The sequence below is a fragment of the Sinohyriopsis cumingii genome, chromosome 7 (genome assembly GCF_028554795.1).
Source record: "Sinohyriopsis cumingii isolate HCF-2022 chromosome 7, ASM2855479v2, whole genome shotgun sequence".
NCBI classification, from domain to species: Eukaryota; Metazoa; Mollusca; class Bivalvia; order Unionida; family Unionidae; genus Sinohyriopsis; species Sinohyriopsis cumingii.
Window position 1 is genome coordinate 137,157,437 of NC_142967.1, and position 13,926 is coordinate 137,171,362.

General features: G+C 35.5%; 1 protein-coding gene across 2 annotated transcripts in view; it reads left to right on the plus strand.

Annotated features, from left to right (window-relative positions):
* Positions 1–13,926, plus strand: part of LOC149796219 (uncharacterized) — a 100,034-nt gene that overhangs the window by 20,460 nt on the left and 65,648 nt on the right. For both annotated transcript variants that reach the window (XM_089966174.1, XM_089966175.1), the window contains exons 3-4: positions 1,916–2,014; positions 11,128–11,187. In XM_089966174.1, coding sequence (XP_089822300.1) covers positions 1,916–2,014; positions 11,128–11,187 — 159 coding nt within the window. The remainder of the gene's footprint in view (positions 1–1,915; positions 2,015–11,127; positions 11,188–13,926) is intronic.

Below are 13,926 nucleotides of genomic sequence, written 5' to 3' on the forward strand. Positions count from 1 at the left end.
AAGAGAAGTATTTGGTATGTGTCATTCTTGATATTGCTTGTGCGAATCTTTGTTCAGAAACTTGTCTTGTTTTGACATGTAACATGTTTCACTGATCATATATTCAATATGATATATGATAAACACAGGTACTATAAATTCCGGTATTAAGTTTGAATCCCACGGTGTCACAGATGCTCACGAGCCTAAAGTCTACCTAAGTTTACCTTCTTTCGTCAGTAAAACTGACACAAAACCCCAATTTATTGGCTTTTAGCTATAGTTTTGTGCTTTACAAAACACATACACACATTTTCATGACACATCTGCAGAACACAGGTCGTTTTATTCAGCATTGTATTAAAATTTAAACTGTCTGCACAACTCAAACCCACACAAGAAGTTGAGAAAAATGTAATCAATTAATGTATTCTGATTGTTCAGACAAAGGTACCTGTATGTCTATATATTATGCATACCTGTATTTGATGAAATAATTAATATCAGTTTCATGCAGCCATTATTAAATTGCAGATTCACAATTCGTACAGTTTACCATCTGTTTAAGGTCATAATTTAATTGATTCATGCTAATATTCGAATTAAATTATTGCGTGTTCGAAAAATGTAACTAAAGTAGTCTTCTATTGATTGATAAACAAAGCCATTTTCAGAATCAACAACACCGCTTGCAGAATTTACGGTCTTTTAGGAAGGGCTATGAAGAATTGATATTTGAAGGGGATACAGTTTCATTTGCGCACTCGGGCCTTAAATAGATTTTGGATTTAGTCTATAAAGCAATTTGACCAACAAAGATGCATTTTGGTAATTTTCATGGGTTTGAACGACTGAAAACATCTTTTTTTCAAACTTTCAAAAGTTTCCTGCAGTTATTCATGCAATGAATCAGAGTATTTTATTAACGGATTACATAAAGGAAAAAAAATTGGGCTTTCAATGACAAATTACCTTGATTCGTTTTTGAACTGATCAGCACTTACAATACAGACTTAATGTGGTATTCTTTTGAAGGTCATGCAAGACATAAGTGCTATTTTCATACTGAGTGTTTCGCATTGATGAAAGTGGACTAAATGTAAAGGAACATAGATGACATTCAATTGCTCGTACCTCTATGTATGGATGTCATAGTTTCTCAATATGTGCGCCGAACACAGAAAAAAACAAAGCGTTGGAAACGCCTAATTGGGAGATCGGGTCCTTAATCAGAAGACAAAAACATAAACAAGTGTAGCTACCGACGTCAGATTAAACGTAAACTAGCAATAAAAGCGCCATACTTACTCTTAAAATGTGGTAATCGTGTAACTACGGAATATAAGTGCCTTGAACAACGACAATAACAAACATTGGAAACGTGTGATTTAACAATAATATGCTACATTTATAGTGTGTTTTCTCTTTTTGGGGGAATTTTAATTTAAAAACAAACAAACAAAAAGCATGAGTAAAGTCACGGATGTCAAGTCGAAGGCTGTGCTGTCAGAAGAACACCACTTCTCCTCCACACATCCGTCGGGAGCCACATCGGCTCCTCCTGGAGGACATTCATCCGTCCTGTTGGATCGTCAAAGTTGGAGGCACATGAAAAGGAACAGAAGAAAGCTCTCCAAGTCAGCCATGGAAATTCTAGAGAGCCAAAAAGTGAGTATAAATATTTCACAGCCAGTCTTCATACTGAACATGAAGCAGTCCTGCATTAATGAAAATGGCGTTTTGGCATTTTCAGTAGCGTGCATAGATGGTGTTTCAACAAGATCTTGGTTTCTTGTTTACATCTTCTATCGAGCATTTGAGTTTGTAGGGGCGAAAGGAGGGCACATAAATCTACAGCGTCCAGGGTTCAAGATTTTGGATGTTAATGCATTTTGGTGCCTGCCTGATCATTTTTCTTTCTTTCTTTACTTTAAAGGGCCGTCACTCTGATATTCATTCTAAATACTCCGTGAAGTACAGATTTACACCCGATCTCCGAACTCGTCTAAGCGCCAACTCACCCTTCCTTCCCAAGGTAAGAGAGTGTGATCAGTCAATAGTCAGTTAATCTATTGATATATTCATCGATGCTTTTTTATGGGTTAACTTGTATACGCGATTGACAAAGTACAAATTATTAAATAAATTTTAGGGAAGTTGTGAAAATTCAAATTAAATAACTTTTAATCGTCTTCATTTGCATAGTGTATATTGTTTTTCATTGACATAATTTTACATGTAGCAACAAAAACGCATACTTTGTAAACTAGAACAAATAAAGAGAAACTGCCTTAAATTACAGATATGTAAAATAATCTATGATAAGGAAATTTGACCAGACGCCGTTCGCGTCTCATTGAAGTTATTCCCCTTACTTCCTTGACAACAGTGGTCTAAAGCGCTCTCCATTACTGATCACTGCCATCTCACCTCTGTCTGCGTGGGTTCGAGTCTCGGATTCGGCTAATGTGGGTATGTGAGAAAGCTTGCCAGTAGCTTCTCGTGGGTCGGTGGTTCTTTCTGTGGTTTTCTCGGGTTCTTCCTCCACCATTAATACTGGCCGCCATGTATAGCCTATCGTGTGCTGAAAAATGGCGTTAAACCCTACAACAACAACAAAAATCCTTAACAACAAGGACAAACCCGCTGTGATGCATTGCTGAATCGGGCTTGCATAGCTACGATGTCGTAGCCTCAACTTAATTTGTGGTGGCTGAGGCTACGAACTGATTCCATATCATGTAATGGAGCAACAAATAATTCATCACTAAAGGCAGAAAAACAAACAGTGTAGAAATCTATTACAAAAGTATAATCATGTTGTGAAAGAAGTTTGGCTTATTTTGAATTTATTATGCCCTTACTTGATAAAATATATTGGCATGGTTACACTAACCTCACTGTGTCCGCCATGACAGATAACGCGAGACTGTCGCCGTGACCCCTTTTCTTCGTAAGGCTTGCCAGACTATATTTGGATATTCTACGCCATGTTATTATCAATCAAGTGGCGAATAATGGATTCTTAGTGGAATTTCAAAGTTGCCGATAAACCTTATTTACTTTGAATGCGCAGAATTTCTGACTCAAACCGCGCCAAATTTTTACTGCGATTTGTTTACGTTTCCAGTTAAGGCCTCAATGTCCTTAATGGCACACAAACAAACGAGGCTGAGAACAGAAGTAATCATTATTTGAACTAATATGGCGGATGATCTAAACGACAATATTGGTGGGGGGGAGGTAAACAAGATTTTACAACTATTTCTACAATGAATTTTGATACTTCCGGTATTAAATAAGAGGACTACTCGATTTATTGGATTATGTGCAAGAAATATGTTCAAATTGTTGATATAAGGCTTAACGAGCACCGGGTGTGAATCACACTCATTGACACATATATGCTCATGTTAGTACCCTGTCCACGAGGTAGGAGATGAGGTACTAATATTAGTACTAGGGCTTGCATTGCTTTCAGATAGGGTCGAACAGTATACAAAATGGCCACAAAATGTAACTTACTGCGATAGATTAGCTCACCTCAATCCCACCGCTTTCTTAATGTCAGTATGTTTATATGATAACCTATGAAATTGCTGTAAATTTACGAAAAGGGGGTAGGGTTACCTGGTTAGCGTGTTGTGCGGAAGAATGAGTTTATTCTTTCAAACTTTGATACTGGACGCCATAATTTACATTTTTGCAAATCCCCATTTGTTGAGAGAAAAAAATGTTGATCTCCCAAAGTCGAAAATTTAGACGACCGGTTATTTTTAGATTTAAGTTTTTGAACAGCTCCTGGCGCAATACCTTAAGGTTTATGTGGGTAAATAAATGAAGTATGTAATAATGAGACCATAAAAAATCCAAAGAAATTAAATTTACAGCTTGAAAAGGCGTTTTTCAAAATACCTTGCGCATAGCTACCTGGAGCAATTTTGGTATATAATAAAAAGAAAATTTTCTTTTCATACGTTAATACATGATATATTTCATATTGTGGTACCAAAAACTATATATTTTAACTCGTGGCATTCTTGTAATTAATGCCCCTTGATTTATATATAACAACCCAAATCAGTACCCTATTCACTCATTGCACGTTAAGAATCGAAAGAATGATCTTTGTAAAATATAATAATTTTCCACATCGCTATCATTGAACATTCTCTTTTCTTTAAAGACTGGCATGATTCATGGCATCAGACTTTCTCATATATAAAGAAACAGGGCATTCCTCCTTGCGTTATCTATGCAGAGACACCAGTTCATGGGACTGATTTATAAAACAAAATGACAAATTCACACTCTGTGCAACTTGTCATCGTGTAGCTTTAAGAATAAATACGTAGCATTGCCTTCATGAACATATTTGTAGGCAGTAGGTATATAAGTTTTACGCGGTGCACTTTTTTATATAAAAATCGACTTGTTTAAAGATCAGTGTCCGTAAGACTGGTTTCAATACGACGATCTTCCACCATGCAAGTGTTATTGGCGGAATTACCAACGAATCGTCCTCCTACGTACAACGTGACAGCTTTTTAACTATTTTTTTTTCAATTCCAATAAATTATTTTTTGGGTTGTAATTAAGACCATGGTCCGAGTGTTCTTACACGTAATTGTTAACAACGTGCTATATAAATGCATTTTAAAGGATTTGTTATATCGCGCTGAAGAAAATAACATTTTTTTATAACAAGGTACAGCGTTAGTAATTATGATACTGTTTAAATTACACAATAATGAAGTTGTTATGTTTATCTGTATTATACATCTTGCATAGTTTCAAGTGACATTGAAAGGCAAATAAAAAATAAAACAAATTGAAAACAGACAGCCGACCGTTTCAATGACTACATTGAAGATAATAGTCAGTAGTTAAAAATGACAAGATATGTGTACTTACTAGATATTACATTCGTCTTTTCTTCGTAAAGGGCCTCTTATGTTAACTATACTAGGTTACATCTTAATCAACAATTCGTGTATTTAATGCTTTTTTATGAGATTGGATTTTCATGCCATTTTTCTCTGACGTTAAAATTGAAAAAGTGTGTGGGGTATATAAAATCCTTATTTTGCTTTGAAGAATATTTAATTAACCGGTTTAATGCATATGACTTTTAAAAAAAGCAATAACGTAAATTCTACAACAAGGTGTGGAATTTCACAATTTTTAAACAGTTTCTTGAATGGTCTTTGTGCTCAAAATGTTCCGTTTTAATAAAATGTATGCGGTCACGTAGACACGCTGAAACCGACTCAGTGCTTATCAGTCTGTTCCTTAAATGAATATTTTTTTTCTCGAGATACGTATTTCATTAAATTACATCGCTAAAAAGCATATATTTTTGTCCTAACTTGCTTCGATTATTGCTGATTAAGAAAAACAAAAAGCTGAAATATTTACGAAGTTTGTTGGTATGAATTGAAGTTAATCTTCCTGTGTCATACTGCTAGATGCCAACGGCATATAACTGTATCACAGAAAACCTAGAATATGTGGCTCTTTCAACGTACGCGTTCAAATTAAATGCGGTGTTGATAATCATATAAAAAAGGAAGACAGAAGATCAAAGAATGTCAATAAAATGGTCAACACACACACACACACACACACACACACACAAAGACACACACACACAAACTTGTTCGCAAATTATAAACAAACTAAATTCTATAATTTATCAGTCTCTCCATTTTTGGTGAACCTAGCCATAGACCATAAATACGTGCGTGCCCGTCCTCACGTTGCCTGCAAGAATGATATTAATGGACTTGTTATGAAATTAGCACTTATGTTATTATACTACACACACACACACACACACACACATAAAGGAGTTAAGTCTTAAACCATCATTGAACATTCACAACAACAAAAAACAAGATGATAACTTGTATTGCCTAAGTGAATACATTTACTAACCAGGACTAAGGAAAGTCTCAAGTCATGTTCGTTTTTTAACTGTTGCAGTGTACGCAAACCCCGGTGGTTGCCTCGAGAAGACAAGATACTAGTAATTGCTTGACACGGTTTCGTTTAGGATAATTTTCTCATACTCTAAACGGTTACTGTACTTAAGTGGCGTCAATTTATGACCTCGTTAATAAGTCTAATTTAGATTGCTAAGCCTTGGAATAAATATCAGATCCTGAATATTTGACTGCACGCTAACAAGAATGTCTCGAATAATTGTAAATGAAATAAAGCTACGAATTTTTCAGAAAATATTTGTTCATCATTCAAATTACAGATTCGTACTAAGTAAATGTTTGAATGTGTTAAATTTAATATACTAGCGATTTCAGTGAGTAAACATAAGCGTAATCTATCTCTTATTTCTGTTATAGAATTCCCTGCTTAACTAAAATTAAGTATACATCTGTTTTATTCCTTTATTGAAATGTACTCGTTTATTTAAGAAAATGCTTGTTTAATATCAATTGTACTGAGAAATTACATGAACGGACAGAAACGTTTAAGTTTTAAATTGTAATAACATGAAAGGACATAGCAGGTCAACCAGTTATCCACTGAAAGTACAATAGTAAATCAAGCAGTTGTCTGCTGAAAGTACATTAGCAAATTAAGCGGTTGTCTACTGAAAGTACAATACCAAATAAAGCAGTTGTCCACTGAAAGTGCAATAGCAAATTAAGCAGTTGTACACTGAAAATACAATAGCAAATCAAGCAGTTGTGCGCTAAAAGTGCATTAGCGAATCAAGCAGTTGTCTGCTGAAAGTACATTAGCAATTCAAGCAGAAGGTACATTAGCAGATCAACAAGTTGTCCACTGATAGTACTATATCAAATCAAGTGGTTGTCCACTGAAAGTACATTAGCAGATCAACCAGTTATCCACTGAAAGTACAATAGCTAATCAAGCAGTTGTCAACTGAAAGTACAATAGCAAATAAAGCAGTTGTCCACTGAAAGTACATTAGTAGATCAACCAGTTATCCACTGAAAGTACAATGGCAACTCAAGCAGTTGTCCACTGAAAGTACATTAGCAGATCAAACAGTTGTACACTGAAAGTACAATAGCAAATCAAGCAGTTGTCTGCTAAAAGTACAATTGCAAGTCAAGCAGTTTTAAACTGAAAGTACAATAGCAAATCAAGCAGCTGTCTGCTGAAAGTACATTATCAAATCAAGCATTTGTCTGCTGTAAGTGCATTAGCAAATCAAGCAGTTGTCTGCTGAAAGTACAGTAGCACTTCAAGCAGTTGTCCACTGAAAGTACATTAGCAGATCAACCAGTTATCCACTGAAAGTACATTAGCAAATCAAGCAGTTGTCCACTGAAAGTACAATAGCAAATCAAGCAGTTATCAACTGAAAGTAAATAAACATACCAATTAGTCGACCAAGCAGTTATTCACACAGGGTGCATCAGCAAAACAAGCAGTTAATCAGTTAATCACTAAAATTTCATTAGCAAACCAATCATCAACAAACCAAACAGTTATGCACCTAAAGTCCATTGGTAAACCACTCAGTAATTCACTCAAATTGTATTCGTTAGTCTGCATATCGTCGTAAGAATAAATGGATTAGATCATGCATTAACATCGCTTCATGATTTAGCTGTTATATTATGTTTCTAGCAACGGAAATGACGTATGTTCTCCTTAAATTGTGTTCAGAATCATAGCGGCTTCGATCTCGAGCACTGTGCAAAGGAAAGGTCACATTCGTTTTTAAAAGGACGCGCACGGTTTTCACCAGGTAAACAGGTTATTGGTCCTATGGCCTCTGAGGGTCCCAGGGCTAATATTATTGGATCCCATTGATAGAAAACACCTCAAGACATCAGTGACATTTTTTATGATCATGCCGCCCCAATGGAGCGTCAGAGTTGTCGCCCCGAACGGCAAGCACCCCGCACGCATAACATAAAGCCTTAAAGCAAGAGACTCTAAAGACCTTTACGCCTTTTAAATAAGTTAATTTTGAGTATTTTTCAAAATCAGATTGTCATTAAAAAAACTCGCATTGTCTGCCTAATGAGACATCCGTCATAATAACATATTTGTTAAACGTTCAGTCACAAGGGTAGTCCCTGCATGGGACTGTCGGTCAGGAAAGCAGGTGTTCCACTTCAGGGAAAACTGCGTGCATAGTAAGGTTTTGTATTGTTCTCCCTCTGTTTGTCATTAGGAAAGGCACTTAGCTCCCATTTCGTAGGCATGATACAGTGAGTAGTATGGCAAAAGTGTCGTTAATACCAACCAAATAAAAAAAAACATCTCTCTCTCTCTCTCTCTCTCTCTCTCTCTCTCTCTCTCTCTCTGTATGCTGACCGGAATCTACAAAATTAGATACCGCTCGTAAAGAATAATAAACCACCAAAATGCATTTGTTTCTAAAGTGTCAAGATGTATTGAGCATACCTTTGTGAATGGAATAAAAACAATAAAGTCACTAAATGTGTTCGCACGTGTCCTTCTAATATATAAAGTAAGTCTAACTTGATGATTGTGTTTTAACAAACGTTTTTAGTGGGTCGGTCTCTGACAAGCGTTTACATTATTTGGTTATGCAGTTATTATAGTCCAAAGTAATTTATACGTATGTTTACAAATAATTATCCGATTTCCAACCCTATAAGCACACACCAATCTCATTATGTTTTAAATACATAACGCACTGGATCTTCAAAATTCCACCTGAACGAATGGACAATCTAAGGTGTGTGTTGGGGTTTTGCCAAATGCGTTTGTGGCGCCTTCCTTCTTCATAGAGTTATTTTTTCATATTATAATACCCTACCCCGATCACAGCCGGTTGTGAACTCATCCTTTTCTATATTTCAACATTTAACAGTCCCTCGTAGCGATTCGTTAGGACATATCAGACATAAATATGAATCCTGTATAAACATATCTTACAATATCGTCAGCAGGTCGATAACAGACACCACTATAAACAGAAATCAGAACAGTATTGGATTCAATATGACGTTACAAGCCCCGTGTTTTTACTGTGTTTTTGTATCCCATTAACCGGATTTCGTAATCAAATTACAGTCAATTTAAATTAAAATCCTCTTAAACTGCCGAACCTTATTTCACGGATGACTAACATTTGCTTCATCTAGATGATATTTGCTAATCTGAAGTTGTTGGTTGCACAAAGAAACAAATACTGGTTTTATATTAAATAATAAAACCACAAATTCAACAGCAACCTTAAACATTGACTGGCTTTGTTCACTATTGTTTGGAATAAATTGTTGGCATCAGCTCAACTCCCGTCCAAGCAGAAGACCTAATATACAATTCGGACAAAAAAATGTACAAATATCTCGGACGGGAAATGGTTTGGGCGGGTTGGGTGGGATAGGGTAATGTATAAGATTTGACGAAAATAAACAACAAGGAAATTTCAGGATCACTCTTTGCCTTTGTTCTCAATTTTTAGATGGAACAAATTAATTTCTTTATTCAGGAGACTTTGTAATGATAAATTATTGATTCATAATAGGTTTTTTTTCTTTCTATTATGTTGAAAGTAATCCATCGGCAGAATTTGAACAAAATATTGGTCCGTCATAACGAAGGAACATTTCACAATGAATCACAATGATATATCACAAACAAAAGTAATCAGTTATCAACACTCTGCCAATGGAGAAAAGAAAATAATATTTGACCAGTTCGATTTGATGTTATGGAAGAAGCTGCCTCTTGCTCGATCATGAGATCTCTTCTCAAAAGCTAAAGTTGTTCGATGGAATATCTTCTCTTCTCAGAAGCTAAAGTTGTTCGATGGGATATCTTCTCTTCTCAGAAGCTAAAGTTGTTCGATGGGATATCTTCTCTTCCCAGAAGCTCGTCTGCCTCCTTAAAATGTCCAGAGGAACACGAATGCAAAGGATATATTAATCATAGAATCCAGAGAGAAAATTAGTCGGTTCTATTTGATCTCTTCTAGATAGAAGAGACGACCCAGAAGAAATGAATTCTGCGTCTTTTCAGACATGGAATTAGCATACAACAAATCTAACACTTGACCTACTTTGAAGCTGTATTACAAAATGGCAGTATCTACTGCTACAGAGTTGTTGAGAGTTGCAAATTGCATACAAAACTCATGATGACCCACAATCCTGTATTAGATCAATACAATCGCGTTTTTGTAATTGCTTTTTTTTCTCCATACCAACTTATTTAGCAGGTATGTCCACAGACATAATGCGATATGTGCGTTAGTATTCAGGGTCTGGAATCTGCGCTAGTCCGTATGCAGACGCCACATTTTTTTTTTTTTTTTTTTTTTTAGTTTACATGGCTCATTCACTGGGTACATGTAAGATCTATTGGAGCTTCTGAGAAGAGCTGTCATGTCAAGCAGCCAGAAGAAGCCTCTTTTTCCAGGATCGAAACCCTAACCGACCATTTGGATTAGTTGGAAAAGTCTCACTTCTCTCGCGAAATGCTTTACGGTTATTCATATCTCTATTGCGTAGCAAGCCATGCCCAGCAAACCCAGCTGAAAACAAGATGACAAAAATCAGGTAAATTCTGCAAATGTAGACTGCCATCTTTCCCCATCAAAACTGTCAAGAAAAGTACCGCATACGACACATTATACATCCACTTCGTGCCCTTTTCCCTATGCACTTTACCTTTGAATTAGGGACTTGTCAATTGTTTGATAAATTGTAGACCTGAGCGAAGTGCCGTCAAAATATCAACAGGATTAACAATGTCACAACCTAAATAAAAAATAGGCCACGGACTTACATTATCCGTTGTTGTGTTTGGCTGTGTATACGCCATATACATGGAGGTTAAATCGTCTCCCGCACTTTGAGCCTTTGTGCGGGCGCCCACGCTCGTATAACAAACATATAATTGGCATTGGAGATTGTCAATAAGTAAAACTGCGTCTAGGTCGGTTAGAAGTTCGATTTAGATATATGCCGACTAGAAAGAAACATATTATGCTGTCTGGATATAGGAGGTATTCATTTATCTTTTATATTTAAAAACAGAAAAAATAAACATAACTTGGATATTAGTTCCAAAACTTGAATGTTCAGTATGTATAGACTAGCATTACCATCATTAATTAAATATCAAATGTATATCATATTGCCAAAAAAAAGTTATCTTCTTGTTTTGTAGGCAACGACAGAAGATTGCTTGAAATGTCTCCTGAAGATTCCGCACAAAAAGTGCGAATCGGTAAGTGTCCATACTGTCAAAAATTGTTTACAAAAATTTCTTATCCAATATTCACAGCGAAATTGAAATTGTCTACATTTTTCTGTTGTCAACGAGTAGAATATATATCTGCCGACAGTAAAGGGTAAATTTATCTTTTATCAACGATTGGATTTATAATCTGCCGATAGCAAAGTTGGTCAAGTAATATTATCAGATAAACACGATACTCAAAACTGCTAACTATTTTATTGGAATTGTTCACGGATTATATTACCAATTTAGTTTTTTAGCCGGCGATCTTTAGACACTGAAGATGTAGATATGTATTACCATAACATACAAGGCAAACAATAATGACTTTGAGCAAGGGCAAGGCGAAATATAGGTTGTGCTCGCCCTTGTTTTGGCGCTCAAAATTCCAAGACAGACGAACATCGTTTTTAAGGAACCGTGGATGGTAATAGTGACAGCTGTGGGAATAGTAATACAAGTAGCAGCAGTACTAGTATCAACAACCATAGTAATTGCAGTTGTGAGGAAGTGGGGGTGGGGGTGGTGCTAAAACGGCCAAAATGGCACCCGTACAGTTTAATGGATGAACAGTGACGGAGGTAGTTTTGCTTAATCTATGTTCTAACAGTTATTTATGTCTCGAATGCTAATCATTGTATTTCTCCAACTGCAAATTCTTACCTTTATAGCTTGCTCCTCTTTCTGATTTTTTAAACTAGCATTTGGGTGAGAATTCTTGGATATTGTTTTTTTGGTCTTCATTTGAGATCCTGTGATCCACTGATATCCTGTAATCCATTGATATCATGTAATCCAATGATAACCTGTAATCTATTGGTATCCTGTAATTCATTGATATCCTGTAATCCATTGATATCATGTTATCCTTTGACATCATGTAATCCATTTATATCCTTTTATTCTTGTGATATTCTGGGAATTTAAGTTGAATTACGATGTCTTCAAACTGGAATTACTGTCTTATGCTGCCAACTATTATTGGTGTAATATTTCAAACTAGTTTTTTTTTTCTTTTCTTATATTGACAGACTGTAAATAAAATTGTTTACTGTGTATCGTCGGGGTTTGTGGTGTGATGTATACAATTATTTTGAAGAAGAAATTATTAGTAATATTAGTTAAGATGGTGGTGGTGATGGTGGTACCATGATTAGTAATTTATTTCTTCATGGTGGTATTGGTGGCGGTGATGGTGGCATGATTGTAACGAGATTGATCTCGATTTCAAAAGAAAGTTTTAACTAAATCATCTCTCATTGAATTTCTAACATAAGATTATTTCTGTAATTTGCACAAATGAAATAAACCGATGGAGTTAAAAGATGCCGAGTCAATAAGAAATATATCTCCCTGTTGTTTTTTTAATTAAAAAAAATTAAACAAGAAATAATTGTTTAACAATTATACAAATGAAATAGATTGTAGGCATTCCAGTTTGGTATTGATTTCAACAAGTAAACACTTTAGAGAAAAGAAGTCACAAAATTACTGATATTAAATTAATCATATTGGCGGTTCTGTTGAAAATGCAAAATAAAAACAGCATGTCGTATGCATGATGAATTCTCCATTCCAAGCCGTTAACAATTTATATGGCCACCTTCATTCGGCACAGTGTCACATTCTTAGCAATGTTTATACAAACAATCTGTGTGTCAACAGTAGATATGGAATCGCGTCATCAGTGCTTTAAAGGTCAACTTTTTTTCTCTCCGCTGTATCGTTTTATTAACAGTTCAAATAAAAATGATTCTAAATATATCGTTTACAAACTATCTGACTATTAACTGAGACTAGGGCATACAGTTCCACAGTCAGTGTATTAATTTATCTTTGATCAACGATTGTATTATAAATCTGCCGATAGTAAAGTTACCCAATTAATTTTACTAGATGAAAAAGATATTCTAACACTACTGGCCTTTTTATCAGAAGGGTTCACGGATTATATTTCGACGTTGAAGCTGTATATCACAATTACATAAATGGCAGACGATAACAACTTTGAGCAAGGCCGCTGTTAAATATAGGTTGTGCTCGCCCATGTTTTTTTGGCTCAGATTTCAAGAGAGACGAACATCGTCCTTAAGGAACAGGGGAATTAGATATCTTCTAGGTCAGCTTGTCTGTGTCACTTGAATTTACCAGGTTTTACAAATGTATTTTTAGTGCCAATGTTCACCACTAAAATGTACGTCGCCGGTAAAAGTGGGCCAGTGGTATACAATTTGCACAAGAAATATTTAATGGATTAGTACCGAACAATATTTTTTCATAACAGAAACGTATTGTCGATTATCTATATTTCCTAACCCAACTAACGATTCTTAAAGGCAATCAGATTAAAATCAGATCTCCGCTATTATACGTGAAGGACAGTGGAGATCTAATTTTAATCAGGTTGTTGTCCTTAATGGTTAAATATGGAGAAAAAATAAGTATTTTTAATGATTTTTTTTATAGAATAAGATGCCAATTAACAATACGGCTTTTCCGATAAAAATTTACGCCCGCTGAATTCCCAAAATTGACTGTTAAAACTAACGAAGAGTTGGAGTATGATCCGAAAAATATATAAAATAAATACTAGCGCGAATCAACCGGAAAAGTTCCTACAGTAAATTGTCTTTACAGTTGCATGGTCACATTTATGCCCTCGAAAAGCTTAAAATGCTGGAGCTTCCTGGCGCTTCGCCCATGGGCCCACTCTAGGGTTTCCATCTC